Source organism: Rhododendron vialii, chromosome 2a (assembly GCF_030253575.1).
Source record: "Rhododendron vialii isolate Sample 1 chromosome 2a, ASM3025357v1".
Lineage (NCBI taxonomy): Eukaryota > Viridiplantae > Streptophyta > Magnoliopsida > Ericales > Ericaceae > Rhododendron > Rhododendron vialii.
The window spans coordinates 14,053,159-14,073,717 of NC_080558.1; the positions used below are offsets into that span (position 1 = coordinate 14,053,159).

The window sequence follows — 20,559 nt, forward strand, 5'->3', positions numbered from 1 at the left end:
TGCTTCCTGTCAATTAAATCATTTGAAGTCAAGATTGGATATATTTGTGGTGCCAATTCTGAGCGTTGGAAGCTCTATCCGCGGGAGAATTTCAAAAGAAGAAGGATTTCTACTTTAACTCTTCAACTGTATGTAAAACTTTAATTAATTATGTCTACACTGTTGTGCCTTTAAAATCACCAGCACATATATACATAGAGAAACTTGAATTGCTCAATTCCATTCAAAGTTATTAAACACCAAATAAGCATATCTTAGAAAGAAAAGAAAAAAGAAAGGAAAAACAAAAAAATCCAATTTAACTGTCTAAAACAATCCAAGTTATGGTGAATATTACGAGAGAGAGAGAGAGAGAGAGAGAGAGAGAGAGAGAGAGAGAGAGAGAGAGAGAGAGAGAGAGAGAGAGAGAGAGAGAGAATCAGATTAAATTAGAATTCTTTCGAGTTTGGCTCTCCATTGTTGTTCCTCTTCAAGATTTTATGTATTCAGTGGTCCAGTAACCATTCTTGTTCATTTTCTTTTTCCGCGAGCGATAAATATGTTCCACATATGTCGCTTCCCTTCTCTGGACTTCCTCTTCCCAATTATAGTCGGTAGGTGTAATGAAACTTTCCTCATATGCAGTTACATATAAACGATCCTTTGGATTTGAAATTCTCCTATGGGAATTGTCAGTCCGATCGAATGCCCTAATTATATGCCAACCGTGTGAATCCCAACCCCAAGTTAGAATTTCGCCATTCTTTGTATAACCTAGTGGCGCCAACTTCTTATAATAACGACTAGAGGTCAAACCATCTGAAACAGCAATAATACTAGTCCAAGAGTTTTGCACACCATACTCTTTCATTACTAATAGCTCAACACTATTTTCACCGTTGCAGCGGAACATACAAAGGCATCCATCCAAAGCTCCCAATCCACAAATGACATCTCCGTCCTCACCTCTAGGATCTGGCATCGGTACCTCCTCGAATTTATCCATATGTGCATCAAAGTAAATAATTTGGTGGGGTGAAAGGAAATAACTACCTGAATCATTCTTAGAGGCATACCAATGAAGATTTTCATTGACTATAGGCCCTGAATTCGCTGTACGTACCCTATACGGGAAGTGAATCGCTCTCCAACTTTTACCTCTGAGGCGACCAACCACTACAAATTCACCTCCGTAACTTGGAGTGTTGTGAGCAAGGGCAAGAACGGCCTTGTACTCATCACTCGTGGAGTCATAGCAGAGACCCGAACGAACACGGTAGTTCTCATCACGCAACCGGTCAAATGCTAGCACTTTCTTGAAGAATCTAGTTAGTGGATTCCTCAAGAACAAATCCTCGCTGGCATGCATGAGCAACAAACCCTTACACGATCCCAGGAGTCGAATCTTGTACCTGTTAACGAATGCATTCATGTTCCATGGAACACGAACGCTTTTCGTGTGAAGTACTTCCTGTTGGTGTTGGTCAATGGAGTGGGGTGAAAAGGAATATGCTCTTGCTCCCGAGTCGGACAGGACGAGAACTATCGGTGGGCCAGTTTTTGCGACGGAAATGTCAGAGATCAAAGAACGCCATTGCTTGGAAACCAAAGTGAATCGAACAAGAGAATCGAGGGATAATCGTGACAGTATTTCGACAATGATTTCTTCTGGAATAATAATATTTGGGAAACTTGATTCTGCTGTCGATGTACCCTTCTTTCTCTTCATTCTTCTCCTACCTTCTGACCTATTTTTCTTCCTTCCCGTTCTCCCTTGAAAACTGTTTATGGGGCTAGGGTTTTTCTTTTCGGTTTTTGGGGCTAGCAATTTATAGAGGTGAGATATTTCGGGGTTGTTTGGTAAAATAAGCCAAATGATTTTTTTTCTTTATTCAATTTCTTTTCACATTTCCTAGTTTTTCGTTGATTTTTTTGAGAATTATCGCTTGTTCATGATGAGAGAAATTTAAAAAGTAAAAAATTACGGTACGACAAAAATCCAATTTTTTGAATAAAAGACAAAAATAAGCTATTTTTTCGTCTTTATTCAAAAAAATTTGAGTTTCTATCAATGTAATTCTTTACTTTTTAAATTCCTTTAGTCTTGAAGAAGCAATAATCCTCAAAAAATTAACAAATATAAATTTTATTTTAATAAAGACAAAAAATTTGACATTTGTTGCGTTTGGTAACCTTTTTAGTTTTCAATTTTTAGTTTTTAAGAAAGTAGAATAAGTTTTTTTAAGAAATTAGAAGTAAAAACCGGTTTAATGTTTTCATAAAAACAAAAAGTAGAAACATGTTTGGTAATATTTCTGTTTCCAAAAAATAAAAAAGGAAAAAAAACACCTTCTTCTTTTTTTTTTTTTTTTTGTAGTTTTCATAGTTTACAAAAACTCTAAAAAAGTTTATGAAAAATCAGAAAGTATAAACTTGTTATCAAACAAGTTTTCTTCATTAGTTTTCAAAAAGTAAAAACAAAAATAAAAAACTGAAAACGAAAAGGTTACAAAACGCTCCCTTATTATGTCAAATGAGACCTTCGTTGGCCTTCTAGGTTTAACTTTTCAGTTTCAATTTTTTCGCTAGTTTTCCTAGCACTTCATCTTCTTTATCCCTAAATTTGAGGATCGGTGCCAACCCTAAGAGCCTGTTTGTTAGCGGGATTGTTTGGTTGTATTAAATATTTACCCGAACTAATCAATTTTGAATTAATTAATTCGGTGTTTGGTAGACATACACATTGAGACTATTTATCCCAAAGACAATTTAATCCCTTTGTCGTAGGATTATTTATAGCCACCCCAACCCTCTTCATAATTAATCCCCTTGCCTAGTTACTCAATTACCACTCCCCACATGCAAACCAACATGTATTTTCCAAGGGTTTGTCATTCTGCTACTTTTTATTATTACTATTGTTTTTTATTTCCTTAAGAAACATAATTTGTGGTATTTTAAATTCAAGTTGTGTTACGATTATGGATGCCAGTTGTTATTAACAACCATAGTTGAAGATGACTTATTCGACCATCTTAATGCCCCTGCTTAATTATAACAATTTGTGGTATAGCCTTCATGGATTTTTTTTGAAAAAAATTTCCTTATTTGGTTAATATTTATTTAAATTGTTTGAAATTACCGTTCTTATTTAAATTTCATGGTGCATATTGTCTACATGTCAAAAATTAATTCTTATTTTTTGAACGGCACAAAATATCAAAAATTAATTATACCTTCCAATTATGCAAGATGCTTTTAATAAAGATTACTAAGCTCAAGGTGGCCAGAGACTTAAGGGGTTTGCTTCTTTTTAATTTTTCAGGTCCGAAATTTGTCAGGTGGTCATCAATTCATGATTTGGGGTTAGTCAATAAGAAGCATTTACCTCGGCTTCAAGTAGAGCTTCCGCTAGTGGACGATAAATTTATGGTCCCTCAGGATTGGTCGAGATGCGCGTGTCAGGGTGTGTTGGCCGGGACATCTGGTTATAGGAAAATAAATGGAATAGAATAAATTATATGCCACGTCAATCAAATTCCGTTAAAAACCGTTAAAAGGGCATCTCTCAGGAGATTCATGGGATGCCCTTTTAACCATGGGAAAGAAGGCCATGTCTTTAATTCAAGACTCAACCAAGATTGATCACCTCCTCCAAATCCATTCACTCCTCATCTAAACCTCACTCCCACCAAAACAATTTCGTTCCTGGGCCGATTCTTTTCGTGTTCTTCGACCCGTGATTTGTCCTATGCCTGGTCTGTATTTGCTTCAATTGAATGTCCAGACACTTACATTTGGAACACTGTGATCGGGGTTTACCTTAATTACCAAAACCCACATGAGTCTTTGTCACTCTCTGTCCAAATGCGCCTTCAAGAAGGCATTTTTGTAGATAGTTTATCCTTTCTCTCGTTCTTCTAGCATGTGGGAGGTTCATGGTAGAGCTATTCATACCCAGGTGTTGAAACTTGGGTTTGGTTCTGATTTGCTTGACCAGACAGTTCTTGTTGAAATGTATGCCAAATTTGATTGCATAGAAATTTCAAAGGAGTTTTTTTTTTTATAATGAAATTAACAGCCCAGATGTAGTTTCTTGTAATGTTATGTTGGGTGAGTATGTTTGTGGTGGGAAAGTAACGCTAGCGCGAGAACTGTTTGATAAAATGTCTGACAGAGACTTGGTTTCTTGGAATACGATGATTCGGTTTCTTGGAATACGATGATTCATGGGTATGACTCTTCCGGTGAACTTGGGGGAAAGAAATCATTTTCCGATACTTGGAGTCCTATGACTGCCTGACCCAAAATCGGGCAATCATCTAACGATGCATTGAGGCTCTTTCATAAGATGGAATTAGCGAATGTGGTGCCTGATAAGGTCACCATGGTTAGTGTGTTATTGGCATGTGGAGATGTAGGTGCTTTAGGTACTGGCAAGATGATTCATTCATAGAAGTAGAATGGAAATCGACCCCAAGATTGTAACTGCTCTTGGGCATCCTCGATGTTGCACATCTTTGATGAGCAAGAGAAAGAGAAGGCGTGAGTATAGCTAACAAGACCATGGCATTCATATTGGGCTTATGGAGCTTACCTTAGCACTCACATTTGGGCTGCTTAGAAAAACTCCAGTTCGTATAATATTAGATGCAGTAACCATCACATAACAATTAAGTTGGTATGAATCATCATGGGATGTGATCATTGTTAGGCACAAGACTCGAGTACATCATTTGCCTCTCAATCTTGTCATTTTTCCAGAAACCATTCTTCAGCCTCCTATGATGCAACAGGCGTTTCAATGTAAGTTCCACATGTACCTTTTTAAAAAAAAAACTGCATGGAATGAACCTTCCATGATATGTGATGATATTTCTGCTCTGAGTAGTAGTGAAAGTACTTTTGTTGTTTAGATTGCTCTTATGATGCTGTCCATTAATTATTCCCCAAGAAAGGCTATTGTCCGCGCTTATTCCCCAAAGGCTATATATATTATGCTAGCGTATGGAACTTAATACTTTCGCATGAATAACGAGCCATGTATCCCACCGTTTACTTTATACTAGAGGCCGGGGCACACGCGATGCGTGTGCAAGTTGAACTTTGAAAAAAATTGCACAAATGCTTCCCACTTTTGATTGAGTTTTCACAAATTTTTGTCAAAATTCGACTTGCACATGTATCGCATGTGCCCCAGCCTCTAGTTTTTGTTCTCTTCTGTTTTTAAAGTAACAACCAAATAATCAAAAAAATTCACTCCAGAGTATCAAATATTCTTCCTAATGCAGTACTTATTATAAAAAAGGAAGGGAGAAGATGGAAAAATTAAAAAGAGAATGAGAGATTAGCTTTTGGATTCTTATGTTACAGACTATACAAATAAGAAAATGGCAAAGAACGCAAATTAGAAGAATACAAATTCCATGGTATCCTAATTTTAAAAAATACAAATTTTAGAATGTCAAAATTAAAGACACTGCAAATGGGGTGGTCCCTTATGTTGGTCTAGAGTCCCTATAGTCACGCCTCATGCCTAAGGGAGGGTTGCTACTTGCTATGTCCGGTGGCCCCCTCCTCCACCTTTTTTTTTTGCAGTTATGAAAAACAAATTTAATGTCTCTTCACCCTTTAAAAGGCAAGAACAGAGAAATTAGACATTAGTGCTACCGACTCATCAATACTATTGTTTTTTTTAGGAAAACAAACACCCAACAAGAGAACAATAAACCTAATAAGAGAACAATAATTCTAACACCACACCCAATTATACACTCATATTCACAATAAGGGTAAGTCTCACACACACTAGGTGTGTAGTGTGTGCGGGCTTGACCCCTATTGTGAGTAGGGGTGTGTGATTGGGTGTGTAGTAGGGTGTATATGAAATCGAGACAATTCAAGGATACCTGTTCTTTTCGAGGACAACACCGCCCACAAAATCAGAAGGCCTAGATGGCAGTGGGAGTAAATCGGAATTATCAGAAGGGTTTCGAGTCACCCACACCCAATAAAATTACTAACCGTACCAGTTGACACAATCTCTTGTGAACGACAACTGGGGTAGAAATTGTTAATGACAACTGGTTTCCGTGATGAAGGAATGCAATGATGAAGGAGAAGAACAGAGGATAGGAAGGTGCGCTGCGTGTGCAGTTTGTGGAGTAGGATATGTAGTGGGCAAAGTTTTTTCGGTGATAAAATGTCCAATATATCCCCACATTTAACTGTTTTGTATCGCGGTGGTGTTTTTTGAGAGGGCACTTGTGGAAAAGGAAAATACATGGAAGGCTTCAAAAATAGGGAGACACCAAAGTGGTGCCCTCCCTCTATATATTAGAATAGATGAGAAGCAACAAAATCACAAAAATGGGTCTGAAAGAAGCTTTTGAATCGAGTAACTTTGTAATTACTTCAAGTACAAAAATACTCTGAAGTTTTTAATTATGAGAACTAGAATGACCTATAAAGATGGGAATTTCAACACTTACTGTAAATTTGTTATTTTATATCCATACCGAGTATGCATTGTTCTTGTTAATACAGCTCCTGTATTCTCAATTCAGGTTGGTGATATCTGCATGGACTTTCAAATGAAATTTGGTTTTTGTTAAGTTCATTGCTACCTTAGTCAGCATATATATAGTGTGTCTTGGACTACTGCAAGCAAATCTGCCATGTCAATTGTTTTGTGTATGGGAGCTGCAGGGGTTCAAAGAACATCTATCGACCTAAGGGACCTTTTGTTGGACCGGATATGCGAGTTAGATTGGACTGTTCATCCAAGGTGACCAAAATCCAAGTGCGTGATCTAATATTTACACCTGGATTAAACATGAATATATAATACTACAAAGTTAAAGAGCATTGAATTCGTCGTACACAGCAGAAAATAGGTATTTCTAAAAATTTATAGATAGTTTTAACTGTGGCCATTTGGCCGAATATGTTTGCGGGGGAACAAAGTCAAGTAGAACTATCTTTTTAACCAGTTGTTTAAACCATGGATGATCTTAGTCCTCCCTTCCACCAAAAAAGCCAAGATTTGTCAGTTTTCCAGGTAAAACTACTGGAACTAAAAAGCATCATTTTCAGTGATTATGTAGCTTCTTTTGAATAGAAAACTAGGAATAGGAAAAGATGACTCCTTCAAGCAATAAAACAAAAATACCGTTAGTCAAGAGGATACAATCCACTTCAAATGTTTTCATATTTGCCTTGGCCCTTGGCCTTTAAGGACCACCAAAGTTGTTTGTAGTAAAATAAACCTCATCTGCAGCTTGATTTCTAAAAAAGTGCATTACCTAGGCGGCATTGCATGTAAGTTTGTACTGGTGCTCCCTGCAGAACTCATTATCCAACTACAAATAGATCCGAGGCACTATCTTTGCCTTGTTTACTAAATACCTATACGTTAGAGATTTCTTTCTGAAATGATATAGAGGAGAAATACCAACTTGCATAGATAAGACAAATACGTACACAACAGACAATGTTTTCCAAAACAGAGAGAAGACATTCATCTTAGAAGAACCAACTATGTGTTACATAACCTCTTTCTATGCATAATGGTTCCAAGAACATAAACATTGCCAATCTACCTATAGGACAATTAATGATCTACACAATATTTTCTTCAGTTGTACTGACTTCATTAGCTCCATTGATAGTTCCATCTCGTGTCAATTTCTTCCAAACTTCTAATACGATTGTTGATACTATCATTGTCCAGAAGATAACGCCATACACGATGATCCATGCTTTTGTAGGCTTAAGAATGTAGAAGCCTACCCATATGTTGGCGAAACTCAAGAGAAGGACAGTGTAACCTGTGAGATGATGAAACCAATTCCAAAGATATCTATACTTGTGGTCCTTGGCTGGCCGCAAAAATAGAGCAGAGATTTGAAGTAGTCCAAGGCAGAAAAGAGTGATTCCAATGCCCATGTGGCAAGGGTGATGAACACCAGCGGACTTGACCCCAAGGTAGAGCCCAGTTGCACCTCCCGCCATGCCGAGTAAGTATCCGGGGAGCTGAAGAGTGATGTGAACGTAGAACCAGAGAGGGTCTGCTTTTGGACCAACAGCCTTCAAGTACCTTGCTGCCATAAATCCGAGTGGCATCATGATTCCCCAACTGACAGTGTTTAGCACTCCATGTGTAATCTTGAGTTTTGAACTCCCACTGTGAGATGTTGAGGCTTGTCCTGATGAAAGATTGAGAGTGCCCATCGACTTGAGATGATTCCCAGAAACCTGATGCATTCCAAGTGTACTTCCGGAGACTGGTCCGTCTTGCCAAACATGACTAACACTGGTAGTGTTCTCTGGAAGTTCAATGACTGCATATATAACCATCTGGTTGTCCAAAAATGAGGCTGACAGATCCGAGACAGGGAAACTTAGGTTCCCCTCTTGCAGCTGGGTCCCATAGCTGCTAACAGGTGTAGTGAAGACAGCCATGGTTCCGTCGGGCTTTGTGTAGGCTACGATGGCTTGAGTTCCAATCATGCCATTTGAAGTGGGATTGATACCCCATGCAACCCACGTCGATGAACTGACTTGGCTGTGACGGTAAGCTATGTGGAGGGTGGATGAGGAAGGGTTGTGAGTCCAGTGTAGGAATGAATCCAGATAGGGAAGATCGGTGCACGAGGCAAATACTTTGTTATTTGGGAACACGAAGTCAGAACACGAAGAAGCATTAGCGGAGGTAGTAGAAAGAGCGAGAGACGTCGGGACCAAGAAACAAGTGATCATCAGAAGACAAAAAAGAAAAGCCAGTTTCTGTATTGCCATTGATGATTGCCTTACCAAGAACAATGAAAGGGGTTTGGGTTGTTGAATGGAAGTGCAGAAGCAATGGAAGAATGTTAGTACAACGCAAGTCGAAGGAAGACAGTGAGTTTATTTTTGATGGGTTAAAACGTAGGCATGGGCTCTCCTTATATAGGCATCGAAACTCTTATTTCGGAAAGTAAAGTCGGTGTCCAAATTCTAAAGGGATTAGGAGTTTCTCATTTACGAGAGATTTTTGGCTTCAAATTGGGTGTAGTGCACGTCGCATCCGAACCGTCCAAACGTGTTTTGGACGGTCAGAATTTTAGAGGGAGAAAGAGGAGAGAGAGTGGTCGGGTGAGGGGAGGGAGAGTGGTCGGATCTGAGCCGTCTAAAACACGTTTGAACGGCTCGGATGTGTGTTGGGTACCGCCACGTGGTACCCAATTTGTTCCCAAAAACTTCTCATTTACATGTAATTGGGTGTTGTAAGTCTGATAGGATTTAGGATTTCTTGTGCCTAAAACAATGAGGTCGGTGACTTCCATTTACTTTCGAATAAAACTTTAGAATTTTCATTTATGTGCAAAATTATGGGGTGTATTTTGTTCTCGGATAAGTATATATTAAGCCGTTAAGCGTGTATAAATAAAAAAATAAAAACTAAAAAAAGCACGATGAGGTGTTGCTGCATAGGGCTGTAAACGAGCCGAGCTTTGTCAAGCTTGAGCTCAGCTTGTTTACTAAGCGTGCCAAAAATTCGACCTCGAGCTCAGCTTGAGCCTTAATGAGCCGAGCCCTTATCAAGCCGACCTGAGTCATTTACTAAACAAGCCTCTTTAATTGAGTCGAGCTTTGTTAACTATTGAATTTGTTTGTCCCGAGTTACGATATTCTGGTGGTGTTGTATCTCCTCCCAAGTCCTAATGACCACACCAACAAGTCATATGGGAATATACTTTTCTATCACCGTGTTCTATTTACTTTCACTTCTTAGATGGAGATGCAATAATTTGTTTCTTTTTATAATTGAAAATGTCTGGCCCAACTTATAGAGACCTCGACTAATCTCAAAGTTTTAAAATAATGACCAAGCAAACTTTTATCGGCTTAGGGGTGTTTTATTGACGGTGGAAGTTCATGAATCTTAGAATTTGAAGTAATAAGCTCCTTGCCCTTTCTCATGATCATTTCCCGGTTAGGCATAAATGTTCCTACACGGATGCTACGAACTTGACACTTTTCAAACTTGGTCCCTGAACTTATTCCATTCTATTTATTTTGGCACCCGGCCAATTAGGCCTGTCAATGGACCGGACCCGATCCGGATCTGATCCGAAAAATCCGATCCGGATCCGATAATGTCAATCCGAAATCCGATAATCCGAATCCGGTAATTCAAATATGGATCGGATCGGATTAAATCCGTTATCAATCCGAATCCGAACTTTATTTTTTTTAATTTTTAATTTTTTTTAAAAAAAAAACAGTAAATTTTTTATTTTGAAAAAAAAATGTTTAAGAAGTTGTATTTTTATTTTTACTATTTTATTTTAAATTTTTTAAATTTTTTTCGGAAAATATTTTTTTTTCAAAAAAAAATAAATATATTTTTGCTAAAATTTTTGAAGTAAAAAAAGTTTTCGGATCGGATTCGGATTTTCGGATCAGATCCGAAGTTTTCGGATTCGGATCCGGATTACCACTATCGAATTCGAGTCTTATCGGATCCGGATCGGATCCAGCCCGTTGACAGGCCTACGGCCAATGCCACTTGACATTTTGCTTTACAACATCTCGGACGGTCAATAGCTAAAATCGTAGATGAATTTATATTTAGCAACGAATAGTGTCAAAACGGTATATGTAAGAGCATCTCCGACAGAGAGCCAAGCCTTATTTTGGCTTCAATACCAAAATTCTCTTCCAATGGGGAGCCAAAAAAAAAACAAAAAAATTGGCACCATTTCATGGGCAAAATTCGGCATTGAAAATAACCTGGTTCATTTCTTGTACGGGTTGTCTTCTAATAGCTCTTTGGAGCAATCTTGACCGTAACATATGCGTGTGATTCAAAGGCTGCAAATGGTAGCGTAAATAATGGCTATAACATTATTGGAGCATTTTGCCAAATTTTGACTATATAACACTGTAGCAAGCAAAAAATTGACTTTGACTCTTTAAAAACAGGCATTATCGAAAGATGAAGCCTCTCGGTAGTTTTCATCTAGACTTCATCCATGCAGTTCAATTAATTTGGACTTCACCTTAAATGATCCAAGTAATTCATTTTTTGTGAGTATTGGTACAATATTCAAGTAAAAAATTTAATTAAACAAACATCGGTGAAATATGCCAATCTAATCACGAGTATCTTAAGAAAAATGACGGATTTTTCTATGTCAGAGGAAAAAGAACTGATCTTTTGTGTTGCATTTGCTAATCTAGTTTCTTCATCTACAGAGATTACACATAAAATACATACATGAGATGAATAGACAAAATATTAAATGTAATTGTATAGAAAAACATGAATCGATCTTCTTGTCGCGTTCAATATCTAGCACAAATTGTTCGAGGTGATGCGGATTGCGACACCTTCAATTTCCAACAGAAAATAATACCAAAAGGTCATTTTCCTACAAATCCAATAGAATAAATGATCAAAAAAAATTTAGAATAAATGATATGCCAAGTCAGTCAATTACGGGATGGCAAGAAGGCAGGGTAGGTACGATCGGATCAATTCAATATGGGAACGAATGTGAAACCCTGCAAATAAAGCAAAAACGGCTCCCATAGAAAGTACATAATGGAAATGTGCAACCACATAATAAGTAATTACCGTTAAAACAGTTAATTACAGTTAAAAGGCTTCTCTTATTTGATTCCTGGTTCAGGACACACCACAAGATTCATGGGACTTTGGTCCACACTAGTCAGCCCTCACACTAGAAAGGTCCAAAACCATAGAAAAGAAGGTCATGCCTCTGATCCAAGACTCAGGTACCCAAGATTGATCGATCACCTCCTCCAAATCCATTCGCTAATCATCAAGACCTTGCTCCACCAAAAACAATTTCGTTCTCTCTGAGTTCTTGGGACGAATCTTTTTCGTTTTCTACGACCCATGATTTATCCTATCCTCGTTCTGTCCTTTGCTTCATTTGAATGTCCATTTGGAACACTATGATCAGGGCTTACCTTAATTCCCAAAACCCACACGTAGTTTTTTTCTTGTAATGTTTTGTTGTCTGAGCATGTTTGTGTTGGGGGAAATAACACTAGCGAGATAACTGTTTGATAAAATATCTGAAAGAGACTTGGTTTCATGGAATACGATGATTCATGGGTATGCATCTGCCGGTGAACTTGGGGGAAAGAAATCATTTAAGGAATTCGAGTCCTATGATTGTCACCTGCTCCACAAATAGGCAATCTAGCGAGGCCTTGAGGCTCTTTCAGGAGATGCAGTTAGCAAATGTGGTACCTGTCAGTGTGCTATTGGCTTGTGGGGATGTGGGTGCTTTAGGTACGGGCAAGATGGTTCATGAGTTTATCGAGAGTGGAAGATTCGAAATAGACCTTAAGCTTGGAACTGCTCTTGTTGACATGTATGCAAAGTGTGGGGATATTGATATCTCTCTCACGGTTTTTAATGCGATGAATAAAAAAGACATGTTTGCTTCGATTCCGGTGATTGTGGGACTTGCAAACCATGGGCTTGGTGAGTTAGCTCTTGATTATTTCTCCAGGATGATTTCTGAACAAACTATGCCTGATTCTATTACTTCCATATGCGTGTTGAGTGCTTTCAGCCCCGTTGGTTTAGCTGATAAGGGGCTGAATTACTTCAACGTCATGAATGATGTTTATGGAATTAGTCCTAAACTTGAACATTATAGATGAATGATTCATATTTTGGGAAGAGGAGGGAGACTTTAAGTGGCTAGAGAACTTATTAGAAGTATGCCGTTTGCACCAGATGCCATCATTTGGAGAGCTTTACTTGGAGCTTGTGTAATTTATAAGAATGTTGAATTAGCAGAAGAAGCTACGGTGAATCTCCTTGAAGTGGAGCCTCATGTGGATGGGGCACTCTTCTCTAACATTTATTCCCAAGTCATGAAGTGGGACAAGGTCTTGAAAGTCAGGAGAATGATGAAAAGAACGAATATGAAGGACCCTGGAATTTGCCCAATTGAGGTTGATAATGCACTTCCTCTATTCGTTGCCAGTGACACATGACAGTCACAATCAGAGGAAGTCTACAAAAGTGTTAGCTGAGATGAGCTTTACACTGAAACATGCTGGGAATCAACCACGGGCATCCTCAATGTTGCATGAGTTCATGCTAAATGGACCTTGGCATACACATTGGGCTTCTGGAGCTGACCTTCGCATTCCCATTTTTATTTCTTAGCACAGTTCCAGTTCGGATTGTTGAGAATCTCAGAACATGCAATGACTATGATATAGCCAGTAAGCTTGTATGACTTGTCATGGGTCACGCTCTTTGTATTTATTTATTTTTTGTGATCAGCAAAGAAATTTCATTATCATAAAGATAAAGAATGAAATCGACGACATTGGAAAAGAAAAGCATTGAGAGAGCTTCGAAGAGTATATAGACTCTCCTTGTGCTGCTCGCTAGGGTCGTGTTCATTGTGAGGGACAGACTCGAGTTCATCATTAGCCTCTCAATTGCCTTGTTTTCTGAAACCATTCAGCCTCATGTAATGCAACGACCTTTGTAAGGTAAGTGCCACTTGTACCATTGTTTTCATATAAAACTGCGTGGAGTGCACCTTTCCTTGACATATGATAATGTTTCTGCTCTTGGTTCTTTTAAATGTACTTATTTTTGCTGTATGTCATCAGAAATGAACCATGTACAGCACCCTTTACTTGGTATGTAACGAAAGGAAACCAAAAAAATGGGTCTTAAAAATAAACTTTTGAAGCAAATAAATTCTTAATTATTTCACATACGGCACAAAAAATACCAACTAAAATTTTCATTTGGAGAACCAGAACAACTTATAAAGATGGAAAAGATTGAAATTTCTTTTTTACTGTAAAAGATCTTTCTACATCCGTAGCAAGTATCACTGGATCATAAAGTACCACTTAGACACGAATGAGAGTTCTTCACTCACATGGTGGTATTTTACGCAGATTTTGAGGGAATACTGTTGGTTTATGCGCCAGTTGGGGAATACGGCAAGACGACTTTTTCTGGTGAAATCTGAACTGAAATTGGAATCGGTTTTCGATCCTTTAAACCAATCTTTAGTAACTGTTACTCCATGATGTTCTGCAGCCTCAATCTCTGTAACCTTAAGGATCCCTAATACTGAAACCTGATAGAAGCTTGGCTGACAATATTTGTCCACATGGGCTTGTTTATAAGTCATCTTTAGCAGCTGTCACTTTTCATCCCATTGGCTTCTCAGTTGGATTTCTCTTCGTGATAGGGGTATCCCCTGATGCCGCATTCCAATGGAGACAATTGCCAAAATGGTAATGATCATGAATCCACGATGAGCTAATGCATTCCCAATGCCAGCCCCATGACATATCAGCTCCTTTCATTGTTGCTGCTTGTTGTGTCTCGTCCCAACTTGTGTTTTTTGGACCAACCAGTCCAAGCAAGCTTAAAGTTTTATGTTTAAGCCAAGGATAATCTGTGACATCTCTTCAACCAAAAGCCAAGCGTTGCCAGTTTTCAAGGTACAGACCTAAAAGGATCATTCTGTCGAAGTGTGTAGTTTTTTTTTTTGCAAGGAAAGATGACTCATTCAAGCAATAAACAAAAATTACCATGTTGCTTTAGAGGATACACTCCAATTTTAAGGTTTGCATGCTTGCTTGGCCTGTTGGCCCTAAGCACCACAAAAGTAATTACAAAATCAAACTCATCTAGTCTGCACAGTACTGTAAAAATTTGCAGTACCTAGGCAGCATTGCAGAAGGCATTATCTTTGCCTTCTTTACTCGATACCTGTAAAGTAGAACTCTGATTCTGACATGATATAGAAGAGTAAATGCCTATTGTTATAGATAATTCAATTACAGTAGAAAATTCTCTCAGAAGAAATAACTACCAATTACATAAATGTTGCTAAACTATCTATTGGACAATTAATATCTATACTTCATTATCTTCCCTACTACTCATTGCACTTGCTTCATTTGCTCCAATGGTATTTCCATCTTGTGTCAATCTCTTCCAAACTTCTAATACGATAGTTGACAGTATCATTGCCCCGGAGATGACGCCATAAACAATAATCCATGCTATTGCAGGCTTTAGAATGTAGAACCCTACCCATATGTTGGCGAAGCTAAAGAGAAGGACAGTGTAACCTGTCAGATGGTGAAACAAATTCCAAAGATTTCTAAACTTGTGGTCCTTGGCTGGCCGCAAAAATAGAGCAGAGATCTGAAGTAGTCCAAGGCAGAAAAGAGTGATTCCAATGCCCATGTGGCAAGGGTGATGAACACCAGCAGACTTGACGCCAAGGTAGAGCCCAGTTGCACCTCCTGCCATGCCGAGTAAGTATCCAGGGAGCTGAAGAGTGATGTGAACGTAGAACCAGAGAGGGTCTGCTTTTGGACCAACAGCCTTCAAGTACCTTGCCGCCATAAATCCGAGTGGCATCATGATTCCCCAACTAACAGTGTTTAGTACTCCATGTGTAATCTTGAGTTGGTTTTTTAAACTCCCACTGTGAGATGCCGAGGCTTGTCCTGATGAAAGATTGAGAGTGCCCATCGACAGGAGATGATTCCCAGAAACTTGATGCATTCCAAGTGTACTTCCGGAGACCGGTCCGTCTTGCCAAACATGACTAACACTGGTAGTGTTATCTGGTAGTTCAATGACCACATATATAACCATCTGGTTGTCCAAAAATGAGGCTGACAGATCCGAGACAGGGAAACTTAGGTTCCCCTCGGACAGTTGGGTCCCATAGCTGTTAACAGGTGAAGTGAAGACAGCCATGGTTCCGTCGGGCTTTCTGTAGGCTACGATGGCCTGAGTTCCAACCATGCCTTTCGAAGTGGGATTGATACCCCATGCAACCCACGTCGAAGAACTGACTTGGCTGTGACGGTAAGCCACGTGGAGAGTGGTCGAAGAAGGGCCGTACGTCCAGTGGAGGAACGAATCAAGATTGGGAAGATTGGTGCACGAAGCGAAGACTTTGTTGTTCGGGAACACGAAGTCGGAACACGATGGACGAGCCGCAACCGAAAGAGCGAGAGACGGAACCAGAAAACAAGTGATCAGAAGACAAAACAGAAGCAAGACGTTATGTCTTGCCATTGTAAAGTGTTATCAAAGGGGGTTCGAATGGAAGAGCAGAAGCAATGAAAGAAAGCTGCTATAAGGGAAGTAGAGGGAAGTAGGCATGGGCTCTCCTTATATAGGCATCGCAACGCTCAGTTCATTTATAGCACAAAGTCGGTGTCCAGTTCTAAATTCTAATAGGATTATGATTTTCCAATCTACATTAGGATTTCTTGTTGCCCAATTTATGGGAGATTATTTGATGCCACTGGGCACCGCTATGTGATGCCCTGAATCCTTTTACCACGGTACATTTGAAGGGAACCTACACAAGGGTCTTGGACCCCACGTCGAATGTGTGGTGAAAAAAGTGTGTGGGATATCACGTGACGGTGCCCCAAGAGGATTGAATAACTTTTCCTAATTAAGAGCATTTATGTAAGAGCACATATATATAAACTGCAACGTGTGCTTCGATTAGTTTTAACAATAGGGCCTAAAGTCCCTAAACCAATGAGTTCTATGAAATCCTCTTGTTTTTCAAAACAACTTTTTAATTTTCATTTAGGCTCCGTTTGTTCGACGTAAAATATTCTCCAGTAAAATATTTTACTCATTTTCTATTATTTGATTGGGCAATAACTGTTTGAAATATTTTCCAATGTCCTTTTTTATCTCTTTAAATGCCGGCCTTCTTTAATTGGTTTCTTCACCCCTACACTCCTAAAATTAAACTTTGGAGAGTTTATTAACAGAGAGAGAGAGAGAGAGAGAGGGGGCAATTAATCTACAGCAGTTCCTGGTTGCATCCATGGCTATCATCTTCTCTTTTGTAAATATAGTTTTTCTTTTTTTATAATTTTATCAATCATGAGTATATGTATGCATACATAAATTATTTAAAAGTTTATGTGATAGTTTGACATCTGTAAATATGGCATTCAGTTCACATGGTTATTTTTATGAATTCAACACGGGTATGGTAGGATATATTTGTGGTGCCAATTCTGAGCGTTGGAAGTTCTATCTAATAAAATAAGAAGAGAATTCCAAAAGAAAAAAGAATTTCTACTTTTTAACTCTGCCTTTTAAAATCACCAGCATATACATAGAGAAACTTTATTTGCTCAATTCCATTCAAAGTTATTAAACACCAAATAAGCATATCTTAGAAGAAAAGAAAAAGATAAGGGAAAAAAAAAAAAAAACCAATTATAGTCATGGAGAAGATCAAAGAAGAAAGAGACAGAGAGAATCATATTATTAACATCACCAGCTTCTCCCCACAGAGCAAATATCCACTTCTTTATTCCAAGCAGATTACTTGAATTCTTTCGAGTTTGGCTCTGCATTCACGATTATATGTACTCAGTGGTACTCCAGTAACCATTCTCGTTCTTTTTCATTTTACGCGGGCGATAAATATGTTCCACGACATATGTCGCTTCTCCTTTCTGGTCTTCCTCTTCCCAATTATAATCGGTAGGTGTAACGAAACTTTCCTCATACGCAGTTACATAAAAATGGTTATGGCGATCCTTTGGATTTGAAATTCTCCTATGTGAATTGTCAGTCCGATTGAATGCCCTAATTATATGCCCAGCGTATTGTAGGCATCTAAAATTTCCGGCCAATCATAAGTTGCCACGTGTTGCGGGACCTAATAAATAGGACGCGATAAATGGCCAATCAAATGCTGCCAAGTGTCTTTAGGTCAAAGGTGTAACGACCCTGAATTTTTGGTCTATAAAAATTTCGTTAAAAATTTAAATTTTATTTAATTTACTTATTTTTTTTTGAGTGGCTATATGTTTTCTTGTAAATTTCGTTGTAGTTAGATTTTGGTCTCGACTAGAAACCTACGTGACCAATTTTGTTAATTTCCAACTGACTGCTTGGAGGAACCGAGCAACCAACTTACCTAGTTACTAGATGAACCTTTTGGACCTTTTGAAACTTTTGAACCTTTTGCCTTTACCCATTGGTCCATAATGGTTAGGGTAATCTTTGTCCATTGGACAATAGGCCTCCTATTAAAATATTTTTGCTAAGTACAAGATATAATATTTTTATGGTTTATAAAAACATGTGCAAAGTACATTTATTCTTTGTTTATTGGGGATTTTTCCACCCCTCCATTATCCATTGGTTAATAACCACAAGGGTAATTTTTGTCCATTGGATAATAAACTTTTTATTATAAAAGTACATGTAGTCTTTTCAAAATTTTATTTTTTATAAAAGGTACTTGTACTCTTTTGTCCAATGGTTATTAACCGCAAGGGAAATCATTATCCATTGGGTAATAACCATTAGGGAAGTTAGTAACCATTGGGTAATAACTCTTTTGACCAAAATAAAGTACCGATGTGACTAGGGAATCTTCCAATAAAGTTGATGTGACTAGTCAAACTTTTCAAACCCTAGAAATTTCTTATTTATTTCTTTTTATTAATTTGGTTTTATTCTTTGTCCATTGGACAATAAATGTTAGGGGAACTATTATCCATTGGATAATAGAAACCCAATTCTTTATATTAAATGGGTTTTTGAAAGATTTGACAAGTACTTTGATCTTTTAAAAGAAATGACATTTATAATTATTTTGAAAAGTACTTTTGATTATTTTTTCCAATAAAAGTACCCTAGTAACTATTGTCCATTGGACAATGATTGTTAGGGTAATCTTTACCCATTAGACAAAAGCCTTTCCTTTATTTTATTTGGTAAGTACATTTATATATAAGCATGTGTAATAATAAAAAGGACATGTAGTCTTTTTCAAAGACTTAGTTTAATATTTAAAGTACTCTTACCTTATTATCCTTTGGTTATTAACCGTTAGGGATTTTATTATCCATTGGATAATAGCCTTATTCTTTCACCAAGTACATGGGCTTATTAAACTAGTCTTTTTTCTTAAAACCCATGTGATGAAGTACCAAAATTTTATTTTAAAAGTACTTAGTAGTCTTGTAGCCTTTAAAGGCCTAAGATTTTCCAAAGTACCCTTTTATTATTTTGTATTGGGGTTTTTACCCAATTGGATTTATTTATTGGGGACTTGATCTTTCTAGATTACAAAAGTACCCTAGTTTATTTATTTAATCAACATGTGCCTAAATTGGATTTCTTTAATAGGATTTGGATTTAGAAAATCTTGTACCTTTGTACTTTTCTTATTCTTTCTTGCATTTATATATATATATATATATATATATATATATATATATATATATATATATGTAGTACTAGGGAGAGAGAGGGAGAGAGACCCGAGAGAGAGAGAGAGGAGAGAGAGGCCGAGAGAGAGGGAGAGGAGAGAGAGAGAGCCGAGAGAGAGATAGGAGAGAGAGAGGGAGAGATTTTGTTGTACTTTCTTGACCTTCCATGATCCTTCCTTGATCTTTCTCCAATCCTTGGAGAATCTTTTCCCTAACCAAACTTAACTCCCCATTTGTACTTCCATATTTGATTAGTACCCAAATCTTGTACCATTGTCTCCTACCCTTGCAACAAATCTCCCAAAGGTCAAATCCAAGGACTAAACCTAGCCTTGCAAGCTACCATATTAGGCCTAAGTCTTTTTATGCCTAATGACAACCTATGATGGACTATTATGACATAATCCTAGCCTTTATTAGCCTTAGACCTTGACTACAAGCTAAACCTAGGTTATGACTACCTAAAAAGCCTAAGATCTTAGTTGATTACATAGCCTTACACCTAAGATTTGGATTGGACAAGCTATGACTTGGTTGAAGGATTGATGTGATGACTTAATGGATCAAATCCATGGAGGATTTAGAGAGAGAGAGGGCCGGCCATTAGAGAGGGAGAGGGAGCCAAAGTTTTGCCTATAAATAGCACCCCATGCTTCTCATTCAACTCACACCTTCACCTAGCAACTTCTCTCTCTAGAAAAATTGAGTTCTTTCTTTAGTTCTTACTTTGTTCTTGAGTAGTTCTTGAGTTCTTCAAGAAACTCAACCTAGGCCGCCACTAAACCGCCACTCGACCACCCTTCGATCCATAAAGTAGAGTAGTGTTAGTCAAGTAGAAGTTTCGAGAGAAACCTTTCTCTTTCGAAGCTACCGGAGACCACCGTAGGAAGTTACTCCGCCCGACCACCGACGTACTTTCCGTAGCCGACTACCGCCAAGAAGTAAGGTAGAATACCTCTACTCACTTCCCTACGTATATGTAAGGAAAACCCTTACTTACTTACTTTGTATTTACTTACTTACTCAAGTATAAAGTAGGTTATCTTTATTTACGTACTTATCGTTTGTTTAGAAATATTGCATTTCGATCTTTAAGATAGTTATGAGTATGCGTATATGATTGCTTGTATTACTTGTGGTATGTGATAAAGCATAAGTGATTTCACTCCAAAGACGTCCGTACATGTGGCGTTGTGCTTTGAATAAAGCATAAGTGATACACTCCAAAGGCGTCCGTATATGTGGCGTTATGCTATAAGTAGTGATTGAGCGTGTTAAAGT

General features: G+C 38.0%; 2 protein-coding genes and 1 pseudogene across 2 annotated transcripts; 1 reads left to right on the forward strand and 2 right to left on the reverse strand.

Annotated features, from left to right (window-relative positions):
- Nucleotides 1-469: 469 nt before the first annotated feature.
- LOC131317169 (F-box/kelch-repeat protein At3g23880-like) lies at nt 470-1,708 on the reverse strand. Its single transcript, XM_058346740.1, has one exon. The coding sequence runs from the start codon at nt 1,706-1,708 to the stop codon at nt 470-472; it is 1,239 nt and encodes a 412-aa protein (XP_058202723.1).
- A 1,869-nt stretch (nt 1,709-3,577) lies between these two features.
- On the forward strand, nt 3,578-13,337 carry LOC131317170 (putative pentatricopeptide repeat-containing protein At5g59200, chloroplastic; annotated as a pseudogene).
- Nucleotides 13,338-14,193: 856 nt separating this feature from the next.
- LOC131317171 (cytochrome b561 and DOMON domain-containing protein At5g47530-like) lies at nt 14,194-16,090 on the reverse strand. Its single transcript, XM_058346742.1, has 3 exons — nt 14,915-16,090; nt 14,714-14,808; nt 14,194-14,455 (listed from the first exon to the last, which is right to left on the reverse strand). The coding sequence occupies exons 1-3, from the start codon at nt 16,088-16,090 to the stop codon at nt 14,194-14,196; spliced, it is 1,533 nt and encodes a 510-aa protein (XP_058202725.1).
- Nucleotides 16,091-20,559: the final 4,469 nt, after the last annotated feature.

Bases quoted from the DNA above. Each gene is read 5' to 3' on its own strand.
- LOC131317169 (XM_058346740.1), bottom strand. From the start codon at position 1,708: ATGAAGAGAAAGAAGGGTACATCGACAGCAGAATCAAGTTTCCCAAAT.
- LOC131317171 (XM_058346742.1), bottom strand. From the start codon at position 16,090: ATGGCAAGACATAACGTCTTGCTTCTGTTTTGTCTTCTGATCACTTGT. The intron at 14,809-14,914 runs GTATAGATATTA...CTATAACAATAG, and splicing joins GTAGTAGGGAAGATAATGAA to GCATTTACTCTTCTATATCA. The intron at 14,456-14,713 runs GTACTGCAAATT...TTTTGGTTGAAG, and splicing joins CCTTCTGCAATGCTGCCTAG to AGATGTCACAGATTATCCTT.